Here is a 15,043-nt window from a genome sequence, read left to right on the forward strand (position 1 = left end):
TGTTGGTGTGTCAGGCGAGAAGCATCAGGGAGCAAACACCCTCCTTGGCCCCCTAATTCGCCAGACTTGAAACCAATTGAGCATCTGTGGGACCACCTTGATAGCCTTGTTCGCTCTATGGATCCTACCCCACGCATCCTCCAGCAAATGTGGGATGCACTGCAGTGAGTATGACCCCAGATACCTGAGAAAACCTACCAGCACCTTATTGAGTCACATGGCGGTTACTCTAGTCTAGATATTAGCTGGTGGTCATAATAATGTGACTGGACTGTGTATATTGCAGTGTATTATGCCTCTCAGTGTAAAACTGACTCCCATTTTACTAGGCCCTGCCTCTGGCATACAGTAATGGCAGAACTGGGGACCTTTGTTAGGCCCCTGGCTGCCATGGAAACCATCCACACCCTGTGATGGCATCGTGCGTATGCCGATGGGGTGACAGAGGGAGTCCTCTCCCTCTCATTTTTTATATGTGATGTAAAATTGTGTTCAAAGATAGTTAACCCCTATGGGGCACATTTAAGAAAAGTATCCTATGTGACCTTTTCAAGTATTTTCTAAATTTAGTGCACACTTGTGAAAAAGTTAATCCACACCCAAACTGAAACTGACATGTTCAGAAAACATGCAAAAAATTGCAGTGAAATGCTACATAAATACGGTGCAAAAGCCTTCACCATTTTCTACTCAATATGCTTACCCAAAAAAAAACGTGTCTGTCTGTAATAAAAGTGCCACAAGGGGAATATTTATCAACGTAGTGCAAAGGCTAAGTGGAGCAGTTGCCCATAGCAACCTATCAGAGTCCATCTCTCATTTCCAGGGAAAAAGAAAGCTAAAATCTGATTGTTGCTATGGAAAACAACTCCACTTTTTTTTTTGTACTACATTTGGTAAATCGCTCCCAATATTTTTAGGCAGGAAATGCTCAGTGCTCTCCGTCAACTTCTAACTAATACTCCAGCCGACCTGGAATAATCATTGTAAAGAGATTTCATGTCCTGGCTTTCAGGTCGGTGACAGATTGGGAATAGCTACACAGTGACCTGAAATTACACAGCAACGGTTGTCATGCAATTTCAATTGCTCCCTGTTGGAAAGTCACAAGCAACTTTATGACTATTGCAAAAATACTGACCGTGACGGAATGTTTGTAATAATCGTGAGGTAACGCATAACTTTCTTTCCCTTAGGAAACTATGTAAGTTGTGTGGAAGTTATGCGTATCTAAACGCCAATATAACAAGGCCTAAAGGCAGAGATTCCCCGTCAGTACAAGTATATTATGTACTTACTACATTCTGTTTTTGTCACGTGATACAAGGAAGGTTGTAGAATTTCTTTATCACACAAGGTTGTCACGTGACAGATCATAATTATGATAAGTCACCTAAAAAGTACAGCAGGCCATGGAGGGAAAGTTTTGGCTCCTGTCTCACGAGAGATCAATTTTCAGGATGCTGGTTGATAATTGGTTAAACGTACACAGTAAATGTTCCCAATATTATTAATGTTATATATTTAGGACAGTGCGATGGCTCAGGCTATGTTATCACTGCATATGGCGTGTACGTGCAGTGCATACGAAATGGCCCAGTGTATGCGCCAAATGTATCCATAGTCTATTATATTTTAGAGGTATGCCAAAAGAGTGCGCCTTTGACATATAGCTGGTCGGAATGTGTCGGCATACCTTTTCTTAACTAGATTGGAAAGCATCGACTACACTTTATAAGACTGTTATCCCGTAAAATAATAGCTTATATATATATATATATATATATATATATATATATATATATATAGCAGACATAGAATGGCGACAGCACACTGCGACACTAATGCCACCTAAACCACTAAATATAAATAAATATGCACTAAAGCTAAATCTACTTATAATAGGGAGGTTCTTAGTGCACATTTTGATCAAAAAGTGTTTGCCCACCTGCCACGACAAGGCGACCTCTATAAGGTGGGAACCTACGCTGCACATACACCCAGAACTGGGACTAAGCCTACATATATACCTGGGGATGGTAGGATCCAGCATTGAACTGATTAAAATCACCCAGGGCAGAATGGGAGGAGTCAGGGGCATAACTAGGAAAGACTGGGCCCCTTAGCAAACTTTTGACTGGGACCCCCCCTCCCCTGAGTGTCACACAACCCCCCCCCCCCCTTGTAGATAGTGCCTTTTTTACAGCCCCCCCTGTAGAGAACGCCATACAGCCCCCCCTGTAGGGAACGCCATACAGCGTCCCCAAACCCCCCAAAAAATGCGACCTACAGTGTGAAAAGACAAAAGACATGTATCCCCTATCCACAGGATAAGGGATACATGTGTGATCGCTGGCAGCGATAGGGAGAACGGGGGACCCAAAGTCCCCCCAAGTTCTCCATGACTAACCTCTGACTTCCGGCGTCTGTGCAGCTCAATAAAAATGAAAGGAGCGCTGGACACGCATGCGCACAAGCGCGACCGGCGCTCCATTCATTTCTACGGAACTGCCGACATAGACCCCGGCAGTCCGAGGTTTGTGATGGAGAACTTCAGGGGACTTTCAGTCCCCCGTTCTCCCTATCAATGCCAGCGATCACACATGTATCCCCTATCCTGTGGATAGGGGATACATGTCTTTTGTTTAATGGCAGAGCGGGGAGATACCTCCCTGCTCTGCCGTACTGTTCAGTGGCGTCCCGCTGTAGCAGCCATAGCGGCAGCTAGCGGAGCCTCTGGCCATGGTGGGGGCCCGTGCCGGCGGGCGACACGTGCCCCCTCATGCCGCGGGCCCCGTAGCAGCCGCTACGGCTGCTATAGCGGTAGTTACGCCACTGGGAGGAGTGCAAGAACAAAAATGGAGGCAGTCACCTGCATACACATTTTATATCATTTAGTTGGAATGTGCTGTTCAAATTTTTGTTATTTATGTGATTCATATATGTGGGGTTAGTGACTGCCTCAATTTTTGTTCTTGCACTCCTCCCATTCTGCCCTGGGTGATTTTAATTAGTTCAATGCTGGATCCTACCATCCCCAGGTATATATGTAGGCTTAGTCCCAGTTCTGGGTGTATGTGCAGCGTAGGTTCCCACCTTATAGAGGTCGCCTTGTCGTGGCAGGTGGGCAAACACTTTTTGATCAAAATGTGCACTAAGAACCTCCCTATTTGTAAGTAGATTTAGCTTTAGTGCATATTTATTTATATTTAGTGGTTTAGGTGGCATTAGTGTCGCAGGGTGCTGTCACCATTCTTTTTCTGCTGTATATTTGCAGTCACAGGTGCTCCTGCACCTGCATACACATTTTATATCATTTAGTTGGAATGTGCTGTTCAAATTTTTGTTGTTTATGTGATCTATATATATATATATGTATATATATATATATAGTCGATGACACAATTGCATACAGCTGGGCAATACGACCAATAAGTAGAAAGTCAAGGCACCAGACTCCATTTCTAGGTGCAATTAGTTCTTTATTCCTACACGGTACAGTAGCATAATACAGACAACGTTTTGTGAAGCTCCAACGTGTGTGTGAACTGAGCCGCAGTTGTCAGAAACACTGGGTTCCTGGATTCTAATCTTTCAGTAATATCAGCTGAGTGCGTATGGCTGATATAAGGGGAATAAGATTGCGAACCCCATATAGGACAAGGACTGATTTCAGTGTTGGGAATCTCTGGCGCTGTGGAATATGTTGATCTTTTATAAGCAACAGGAATTTATTTTAAATTGTTCATGGACGTTGCTGCATCTCATTCAATTGCTGAACAAACACCCTCAATCTCAGTGATTGCTCCTGCTGGAACACGCGCCCAAAATGTGCCGACTTTCCCATTGAAGTCAATGGGGGAATTTAAAACACTGTCAAAAACCACTTTCTTACTATTGAGCGCATTTTTGCATGTGTAAACGTGCGCAAAATGCGCACTTTATATTTTTAGACAAGAAGATTTTTAAGCACACTCCAAAAGGTACATGTATTTACCAAAAACGGCATAAAAAAGCGCTGAAAAACCCAAAAATGTGCAGGACGGCTGTTTTCGTAACTCCCATAAAACAGAACGGAGAGCGGGTCGTACCCTCTTCACTAGTTCCCATTTGGAGTCTGCGACCAGTGACAACTCACTAGGCAAAATGGGGAATTGCTGACCCCCGCTCTTGATATAGATGCCAGTCTCCGGGCTGGGACCTGCATCTATCAGACATTTATGGCATAACCCGAGGATATGCCATAAATGTGTACGTTTGGAATACCCCTTTAAGCATCTGATTTTTTATGCCAACTAATTATACTGTGTGAACATAACCCATACGGTGCAGTCACACGTGGTCTATTTGCCTTGTAAAACCGTACAATGTAAACGCAAGAAATTGAGAAATCTGTCTGAGTTGTGGACATTGTGCCGCTTTTACAAGGAAAATACGACACGAGATGTGTTCAGATCTCCAAGATAAACTCAGAAGGGGCATGACGCTTGGTGAAGCGTTTATGGCTCATTCATTCTAGTGTGGGGATCACAGATCATGGACCTCCCCCACAAATAAACACTTCTGACTTTTCTCTATGACACGTCAGTGGCTTGTTTAAACTGGGGGGTTACTTTGCAATTAAATTTTATGTGCCGTAATTGTGTTGATCATTGTCATCAGTACCATACTGCGCAAGTGTCCTGGCTTCAGTCCTGGATATCTAGTACTGTCCTAGGGCGATAAAGAAGAACTAGTTAGACATGGTGACTGCTCGCTGTAACTTCATGACTGTGGAGAGAGCATCGCCGAGCATGGAGCTGTCTTTATATATTCTCTTGTGGGACACTGTTTGTAGCTGGCAGGTTATAGGGCACCGTGGCTCCCAATGAATAGGACACTGTAGTGGGATCACCAGGTTCCAAAAAAACACATACAGTAAACATTTTTAAACCAAAAATGAATCATAAAGATAAATTCTAAGTATCATAAATCTATTGCTCCTATACTGAGATAAACACATCAGCAGCATTTACTGTGACCTGGAAAATTAAGATCATTACAATCACAATAACCTGCCCCAGCTTGACAAAAAGAATGGATTCAGCTATACTTTATTATGGACCCAGGTCGAAAATCCCATAATTTTATGGACTATTCATAAATTTACAGTGGTTTGACAATCCTGCACTTTAACTGGCAATTAATAAGGCACTGTGGCTGGCACTGTTATCGGGCACAGGGACTGGCAAAGAATAGGGCACTCTGGCAGTCAATGTTATAGGGTACTTTGGTTGGCAATAAGTAAGGCATGTGACTGGTAACGTGATGGGACACTGGCTGGCAAAGAATAGGAAACTCTGGCAGTCAATGTTATAGGACACTGTGTCTGGTAACATTATAGGACACTGTGACTGGTAACATTATAGGACACTGTGACTGGTAACATTATAGGGCACTGTGTCTGGTAACATTATAGGGCACTGTGTCTGGTAACATTATAGGGCGCTGTGGCTGGTAACATTATAGGGCGCTGTGGCTGGTAACATTATAGGGCGCTGTGGCTGGTAACATTATAGGGCACTGTGTCTGGTAACATTATAGGGCACTGTGGCTGGTAACATTATAGGGCGCTGTGGCTGGTAACATTATAGGGCGCTGTGGCTGGTAACATTATAGGGCACTGTGGCTGGTTTCATTATAGGGCACTGTGGCTGGTAACACACTATAGGGCATTGTGGCTGGTAACATTATAGGGCACTGTGGCTGGTAACACTATAGGGCACTGTGACTAATAACATTATAGAGCACTGCGGCTGGTAACATTATAGGACACTTTGGCTGGTAACATTATAGGGCACTGTGGCTGGTAACATTATAGGGCACTGCGACTAATAACATTATAGGGCACTGTGGCTGGTAACATTATAGGGCACTGTGGCTGGTAACATTATAGGGCACTGTGGCTGGTAACATTATAGGGCACTGTGGCTGGTAACATTATAGGGCACTGTGGCTGGTAACATTATAGGGCACTGTGGCTGGTAACATTATAGGGCACTGTGGCTGGTAACATTATAGGGCGCTGTGGCTGGTAACATTATAGGGCACTGCGACTAATAACATTATAGGGCACTGCGGCTGGTAACATTATAGGACACTTTGGCTGGTAACATTATAGGGCACTGTGGCTGGTAACATTATAGGGCACTGCGACTAATAACATTATAGGGCACTGTGGCTGGTAACATTATAGGGCACTGTGGCTGGTAACATTATAGGGCACTGTGGCTGGTAACATTATAGGGCACTGTGGCTGGTAACATTATAGGGCACTGTGGCTGCCCAAAACAATTAGCACTTTGTCAGGAAATGTTATAGGGTACTGTGGCTGGGACTGAATAGGGCACTGTTATGGGACACTGGCTGGCAAATAATTGGGAACTCTGGCAATCAATGTAATAGGGAACTGGGGCAGGCAATGAGTAGGGCACTGCGGCTGGGAAAGAAAAGCACTGTAGGTAACAATAAAAAGGGCACTTTGGCTGGCAAAGTTATAGGACATTGTGATAAGCAGGACAATGTGGCTGGCAATGAATGCGACACCATGGATGTGGAGCACTGGTCATTCCAAAACGGAGCACCTGAAAAGTTTGTGGTGATATCCCTGCATTTTGAGGTATGCGGTACAAGAGCTTACATGTTACATGTGCGACTTATTCCTCCCTACACCAACATTACTAAGCGGCAAATATATGAAACCCTGGAATGTTCCTGGAGACGTCTGATTTATGGACAGTAAAGTCTCTGCGCATGTGCTGAGTAACTTGTACTCTTGTGTATGAAGTGACACCTTCAGAACCGAGGAACACATCGCCCCGTGCACATCTGTATATAGAGGGCGGGGCATACATATAGAGGGCGGGGCATATGCATGTGGGCGTGGTCTAACTATTGCACCTACAACGCAGAGAGGCGAACACTTGGGCTGTTAGGACCGCCTACCAGCCAATCAGTAGGGTTTTGAGGGCGGAGCTTTGCGTGACGTTATTACAGTCGCAGAGCAGTGGAAGCAGTTCGTAGGACGTGAAATCTGCGCCTGTGTTGTTGTCAGTGTGCACGGCGCTGCGCGATGTACCGGAGCCGGGTGCCCGGGAGCTCGGCCCAGCCTCTAGTTACCATCACTATACGGGACTGAGCAGCAGGATGTCGGGCTCCGCGCTGCAGTTCCTCGCATCTCATGGCCGTCAGACCCTGGGCCGCTGGATGCACGCTCGGGAGGACAGTCTGCTGCCTTGTTCCGATTTGGGGGAAGATGAGCGGCCCCTAATGCACAGTCCCCCGCCACACGAGGGCGCTTCTGCTGGCGGGGGGGATCCGTGGAGCTGTCCGGGGGCGTGCTGGTGCCGGAGCTTGGTGCTGCTGTGTGCTGTTAGCGCTGTGTGCTGCGCTTCTCTAGCGCTGGCCCGGCACTACCTGAAGGACTTGCTGGTGTGGGTGGAGAGCCTGGACAGTGTGGTCGGGGTGCTGCTCTTCATCGTGGGCTTTATCCTGGTCTCCCTGCCCTGTGTCTGGGGCTACATCGCCCTCAACGTGGCCGCCGGCTACCTGTACGGCCTGGTGCTGGGGATCGGACTGGTCATTGTCGGGGTGCTCATTGGCACATTCATCGCCCACCTTGTGTGCAAGAAGCTGCTCACCCACTGGGTGCTGGCGAAGATCGAGAGCAGCCAGAAACTGGGAGCCGTCATCAGGGTGGTGGAGGGGGGCAGCGGGCTCAAAGTCGTTGCCCTGGCCCGGCTCACCCCCATTCCTTTCGGCCTCCAGAATGCGGTGTTCTCGGTAAGTGAACTGAACTAGACACTGCAGAACTACAACTCCCAGCACGACATGTGATGGTGGGAGTGCTCTGACTTTTCACTAGGTAACATCTACATGGAGATGTCCTGTTATTAGTATTAGTGCTCCATCTAGTGTCTCTGCGCCTGTTGTAAGACTACAACTCTCATCAGTCCAGTCCGGTGACTTGTAGTCTTACAACAGCTGGAGAGTCACATGTTGGAGACCACTGACGGGACTAAACTTACAGGACACATGTAATAACTTTTTAGTGCAGATCTCTGTAACATTCAACCCCCTTCACAGGTCCCAGGGGCGTAGATTGTTTCCATTCTGAACACCCCTAAAACCGCTCCCCGTCCCCAGGTTTATGTATGCATCCGACGTATAGAGGATTTTTGTGTGTGACCCTTTTTATTTGCCCTATATAAGAATATTTAACTGCCGCACTTAGAGATTTTCTGCAAATTAAAGCTTCGAGTGGATTGTCTCAACAAGGCATCATTGAGGGGGTCCTCCGCTCAGAAGCCCCCCATGAGTCAGTGGACAGCGGCTAGAAAGAGTAGTTCCCTCTCCCGCAGACTTGGCTCCACTATGTTCTCCAGGGTCTCCCATTGAATTGATGAATGGTTAGGACTGTATGTTTCCTCTTGCGGCCGCACACCGCTCACTGGGGTGGATTTATTCTTGGGAACAACCTCTTAATTCTGGCACTGTACGTAACTTTGTAATATACTTTATATCAGTTCCTCACTATCTTCAAGATCTCTGCTTGGTGTCAGTGACCTTCTTGTCTACATGCACAGGCTAAAATCTTGAGTGACTAAAATTTCTGGCACAGTTGCAGGCCTCTTATAACAAGTTAATCTGCTGATCACATAGAGCATCTGGATAGGTTTTTAGCTTCTACGTGTAAACAGGAATGATTCCTTTCATTGACTGCAAGCCAAGATCTTGAAAGTAGTGAACCATTTGGTACACGGAGTATATTAGAAGGTTGGGTAACGGAATTTTAAATAACTCAGGCTTTGATTTATAGAAAAGGACCTTGGACGATTTCACATGGGGTCAGTTTGGGTCCAATACCAGGTGGCATCTTACACGAGGCTGCGTATTCTCCCCTAAGCGCAATGCTTGAAATGTACAGTCTGGCGCCGCATTTGCAGTACACGAAGAACTGACTGCGCCGCTTGCAGCAAACAAATTGGCTTAAAATACGCCTCGAAAAAGCTGAGGAGTGTTTTTACTTGGAGGAAAAAGATTTACCTGGATTTTGCGTACAATGGGGTTTCTTAAAGGGGTTGTCCGTTTGTAAGAAACTCATGGCCAATCCTCAGGAGAGCCCATCATTATCTGATCAGTGGGGGTCCGCTGCTACAAGTGTATAAGCAGACAGGAGATGGAGGGGAAGCAGCGCTCGTATGAACGCCGCGACTCCTTCAAAACAGCTGATCGGCAGGGGTGCCGTGAGTCAGACCCCACCACTCAGTTATTAATGGCCTAACCTGAGCAAAGGCCGTCCATTTCTTATGACTGGACAGTCCCTTTAGTATAATATTTATACCATAGCTCACTGTGACTGATCCCCTTTAGGTCGGGTTCACACCTGTGTTGGTGTTCCATTTGTTCTGCTCTGTCAGAACAATGAAATTATTGGAATCGCCGATTCCGTTGTACAGCGGACACCATCGGAACCCATTGAATTGAATGGGTTCCATCGGGTTTCAGTTGTGATGTCCGTGGTTTTACCAGAAACAGTAGTGCAGCAAGCTGCGCTATGGTTTCCGGTATTTCTGGCCAGATCAGTGACGGAGGTCCCTAATGAAGCCTCCAATGCAGATGTGAACGGGATCTTCCTTTTAGGGTCAATTAACTCTTTGGGTATTTTTGGTGTGGTTTCTATACAGAACATCTGCAATAGTTTACAGTACAATGCATGCGGATTGCGTTTTTAAAACCCTATCCAGGTGAAGCGGGGATAAAAAATGATGCAATTCCGGGCACGCTGACGATTTTCAAATCTGCAGAATGTTTTGTCGTGGTTTTCACAGTGGATTTGCGGAAAGTCTGCCATTTTGTTGCAGAAATTTCTGCGACTGAAAATCCGTTCCATTCCTTTGAATGTTGTTTCTGCAGCCGGTGCATGGATTTCTGCAAGTTGCATGCAGATGAATGGAACTTCTTTTCAGTCGCAGAAATTTCTGCAACAAAATCTGCCGCGTGTGACTGCGATCTTAGGGCTCGTCCACACGTAGCGATATTGCTGCATGTTTTCCGTCCATTATTCAGTGGTCGTCTGAGCACTGAGTCCCCCACCAATCACTAAAACGAAGCTGCAGAAGCGCTCAGGAGAGCGCTGAGCCGTTTGGTTTCTGATCGTCTTTTCTCTGAAAGCCGAGCAGTTGGTGTACGGACTCCATAGAAAGTCTATGAGCCCGTACACTGTTACATCAGCTTTCCGAGAAAAGCCAATAAGAAATGAAGCGGCTCAGCGCTCTCCTGAGCGCTTCTGCCGCTTTGATTTAGCGATCGGTCGGGGTCTCCGTGCTCAGACCCCCACTGATAACTTCTGACATGTTACTATGACATGTCAGACGTTTTCTGAAATTTTAGTTACCCTTTAAAGTTGCAGCAAAGTGTGAGATTTTCTGCATCAAATGGCGTTTTGACCCATGAAGGCAAATGTTTGCGGAAAGATTATTTCAGCAGCCGGGGATTTTCCTTTTTTTTTTTTTTTTTTTTTTTTAATTTTAGCATATTACGGGCTTATTCACATGCTTTATTGTTTTAACTGCTCACAGACGCTAGGACTCGCTGTGGGAAAACTTTCCTGTACTGTAATCATGTCTTCAGTACGGGACAGTTTTTCCGCAGCGAAGCAGGGACTCCTAGCGTCATAGATAACTGTGACGATAAGAGCCCGGCTCCCTGCACTGTGTTCGGTCCGGGAAATACTGCCGACATACGGTTTGTATATCGTGGACCGAACACGCTCGTGTGAATCCGGCCTTAGGGAGGATGTTCCCGAACTGTTATTTCTTGGGGAATACAAGAATTTAATAAAACAGACATGTCAGGAGACACATTTTCAATTGTCTTTGATGACTAAGCAGCCTGTGCTGTAATTTCCATGCTGAAGGATCAATGTATAACAGTCTGTGGCGTATGTATAATGGCTGCATGCTGGTTAACCACGTGATGATCATGTGAACCTAAATTGGTTTTTACACTCTAGAAGTTGTTACCCGTAAGTAAGGAAAGTTTTCATGACTATATACTGAATGGGTTGTTATTCAGAGAAACAATACTTAGAAATTCAGTAACGGGTATGGCTGCAGCAGGGTGAGAGTTGTGGTAGTGGCATCCTGAATTCAACGTGTTCTGCTGGAAGATAATCCGCTGTCCGAGGTCTCTGGTAGCGGTCGGTTTGCCTCTCCTTTGCTGATTTAAACCTGCTCGCTTGGCCAAGCTACGTGTCTACTAAATTCTGCAGAATGACAATTTAGACGCTTCAATCACACAAGCAGGTTTTGGGTTTTTTAGCCAAACATAGAAATGTATTTAAAGGGTAACTAAACATCATAGTGACATGTCAGAAGTTTTGATAGGTGGCGGTCTGAGCACTGAGACAGCTAAAACAAAACTGCACAAGCGCTTGGGTGAGCGCGTGCCGCTTGGTTTCTGAACGGCTTTCCTCAGAAAGCAGAGCGAGCAGCATGCGGGCTCAGAGACTTTCTATTCGGCCCGTACACTTCTCGCTCGGCTTTCCGAAGAAAGCCGTTCAGAAACCAAGCGGCACACGCTCACCCGCAGTGCTCCGACCCCCACTGTTTCAAACTTCTAATATGTCACTATGACATGTAAAATAATTGTATAAGGCAAAAATCTGAATTAAAAAAGGAGACCCTACAAACATTAAGGCCACATGGACACGATACGTATTACACGCGGATTGCTGTGCTGATTTTCCTGCAGGAAACCCGCAGCGTAATACATTACCATCAAAGTAAATGAGATACCAAGTAGTCTCGTCTACACATTGCAGAATTTTTCTACACCTAAATTGACCTGCGATGCGGATCTTAAAATGGTGCATCATGTCCATTTATCTTGCGTTTCTGTCTCAGAATTGTATCTGACAAGTTTATATATAAAAAAAAAATATATATATATATATATATATATATATATATATATATATATATGCACCATAATCTGCAGCATAAAAACGGCACCTATTTCCATATCAAAATGTAAAAAGGTTGTCCGAAAACGCACTATTAAATGTGGATTTTACCTGCGGAATTACCTGTGTTTAGACTGCTTTTAGGTTAATAATGTATATTTTGCCTTTTAATATATTTTAAAAGTTTTACTAAATATTTCCTCAGCTTTAATTGCTTTAAAAACTATTCAAAAATATTTCCTTTTTGTTAGAAAGGTCCCCTCAAAACAAGTTGATCATCCCACTGCTGGAACCCCCCCAGTGATCATTTGTGATCTACGTGAGAACCTAGTCGCAATTCATTTCCCCTGAAGCACTACCATAGGAAAAACGTAATTTTGTTTTTGGCGTTCTCTGAATTTACTGCCACTACGGCTTTACTTCGGCCACTTACATGCCCATAATGGTCAGTATTTTGCAACTGTGTTTGGAAGCCAAAACCAGGAGTGGAACCTCCACAGAGAAAAACTGTAATGAAAGATTTTTTCCCGCCCCTTCAGTGTTTGAGGTACTGGCTTTGGTTTATTTTTGTCAGTATTTGTAAGTCGTTTGTCTGAAAAGTTTCTCCTCTTTCTGAGTGTACTTTGTATTTATTCATGACTGTGACGGGTTCGTGGCGTCCAAAGGTTAGAAGACATTTGTTACGTGTTTAGTTCTTTTTTTTAACGGTCTACTCTCATGTTACATTTCTACTGTTCATATACCGCAGCGGAGTATTACAGAATAACATTATATGGCAATATCCCATCTCCTCTAGTATATATCTCTGGATATTTGTATATAAAACGCTGAATATTCTGTGTTTTATATTTCATTTTGCAGACATTTGTGACCAAGTTCAAGTCGGGTGCTATTAGGCTGGGTTCACAGAGTATTTTGCAGGCAGAAAATCTGCCAAAATTTGAGGCATTGAGCGCCACGGGCTAAAAACTACGTGAAATACGCTTTCTCTGCCTCCTATTGATGTCAATGGGAGGTCAGCGATGTAAACGCCCGAAGATAGGGCATGCCTCTTGTTTTTCCGCTCGCGGGAAGAAAACGCCTCCGCTTCCCATTGAAATCAATGGGAGACATTGTCAGCCGTTTTTTGGCGCGGTTTCCACGTCAAAAGTGTGGACTGACACAGTCTCTTCCATTTTCTGCATGGAAACTGTCAGATAGGTGCTGTTTACTGTTATTTTGTATTGTTTTCGAGTTCATAATAGACTGTTCTGGCTTAAAGACGTTGTCCACTACCGGACAACTGCGTGACCGACCATAGAAACCCGCACCTTTCAGCTGCTCTGGCTCCCTCTGGGCACCGGATGTCATTGCACATTATGCAGTGTATGGAGCCAGAAGCATTTGGCTCCGTGCATTGCATATCAGCAGAGCTGCAGCTCGGCCGCTTTTCTGTGACTGGAGCCAACTGCTTCCGGCATGGACGTCCGGTGCCTGGAGGCAGCTGATCGGTGCGAGGTCCGGGTGTCTGACCCCCACCGATCATATACTGATGACCTATCTGGTGGATAGGTCATCAGCTGTCCAGTAGTGGGCAACCCCTTTCAGGGTATGTTCACACGGCAGCGTCCGTAACGGCTGAAATTACGAGGCTGTTTTTAGGAGAAATGTTGAGGCGCATTTTGGTGCGTCCATTACGGACGTTAAATGGAGCTAGTTTTCCATGGAAAACGGCTCCATTTACGTCAGACGAAGTGACAGGCACTTCTTTGACAAGGGCGTCTTTTTTTACACCCCGCCTTTTGACAGCGGGGCGTAAAAAAAATGACCGTCTGCACAGAACATCGTAAGACCCATTCTAATGGGCAGATGTTTGCCGACGCTATTGAGCCACTATTTCGGACGTAATTCGGGGCAAAAACGCCCGAATTACGTCCGTATATAGTGTGTGTGAATATACCCTAATACTTCCCAAAGCCAGGCTCATTAAGGTATGTTCACATGGTGGCATCACCTGGCTCCTAAATTTTTAAGGTGTATTCAGATGTTGCTGTTAAAACTGCATGCAAAAACCACATTTAAAAAAAAAAAAAATGCACGCGGTTTTACCACAATTTGATGCATTTTTTTGCCACGGTAAAAAAAAAAGCATTGAAAAATGTACCAAATCACGCTACAAACGTATGCATTTTTTGGGCTCAAGGGCAAAGTCTGAATATACCCTAAGGCTACGGTCACACGAGCGTGACAGATTTACTCGCGTAAATCTGTCAGTGTGCATTGCGAGCACTTTTTTTTTTTTTCTTTTTTTCCAATGTAATTGATGCGGTAAAACATGGATAGCACACAGACGTGGTGGCTGCAGTCAGTTAAGAACTGGAGCACATTGTTTTCTGCAAACAGTTCAGTTACACAGTCTAGTGTGGATGCTGCCGCCAGCCAATCCGTTCCTGGTCTAGTGTAGAAGCTGCTGCCGGCAGTCAGTCCGCAGTCCAGTGTAGAAGCTGCTGCCGGCAGTCAGTCCGCAGTCCGGTGTAGAAGCTGCTGCCGGCAGTCAGTCCGCAGTCCGGTGTAGAAGCTGCTGCCGGCAGTCAGTGCGCAGTCCAGTGTAGAAGCTGCTGCCGGCAGTCAGTCCGCAGTCCGGTGTAGAAGCTGCTGCCGGCAGTCAGTGCGCAGTCCAGTGTAGAAGCTGCTGCCGGCAGTCAGTCCGCAGTCCAGTGTAGAAGCTGCTCTTTATTTTTATTCTATCTTTTTGATGGTTTCCTTATAGCAACTGCTTATCTTCTACACTGGAAGAAGTGAGTAAAAAACGGAAAAATAAGTGGAAACTGCAAAAAAAATAACAAATGTGAGATATCTTATCTTTAGAATATATTAACTATTGCTAATGTTAATCATTGCTTACAAACTTATCAATATGCCGCCTTATACTACCGGGAGATATATGAAATTGGTGCAAGTACTACAATACATAAGATTCAGCTTCGTGACCACAAGACGTGTCGTTACTAGGGCTCTAAAATGTCTCCCTGTTCAGCTGTGGATTCAACTCAGGCCGGA

At 45.3% G+C, this 15,043-nt stretch overlaps 1 protein-coding gene across 1 annotated transcript in view; it reads left to right on the forward strand.

Moving 5' to 3' along the window:
• The first annotated feature begins 7,023 nt into the window (after positions 1–7,023).
• Positions 7,024–15,043, forward strand: part of TMEM64 (transmembrane protein 64) — a 43,863-nt gene continuing 35,843 nt past the window's right edge. The window contains exon 1 of the mRNA XM_075826019.1: positions 7,024–7,821. Within this exon, the coding sequence (XP_075682134.1) occupies positions 7,186–7,821 (636 nt within the window). The 5' untranslated portion in view covers positions 7,024–7,185. The remainder of the gene's footprint in view (positions 7,822–15,043) is intronic.

This window comes from Rhinoderma darwinii, chromosome 5 (assembly GCF_050947455.1).
Source record: "Rhinoderma darwinii isolate aRhiDar2 chromosome 5, aRhiDar2.hap1, whole genome shotgun sequence".
Classification (NCBI taxonomy): domain Eukaryota; kingdom Metazoa; phylum Chordata; class Amphibia; order Anura; family Rhinodermatidae; genus Rhinoderma; species Rhinoderma darwinii.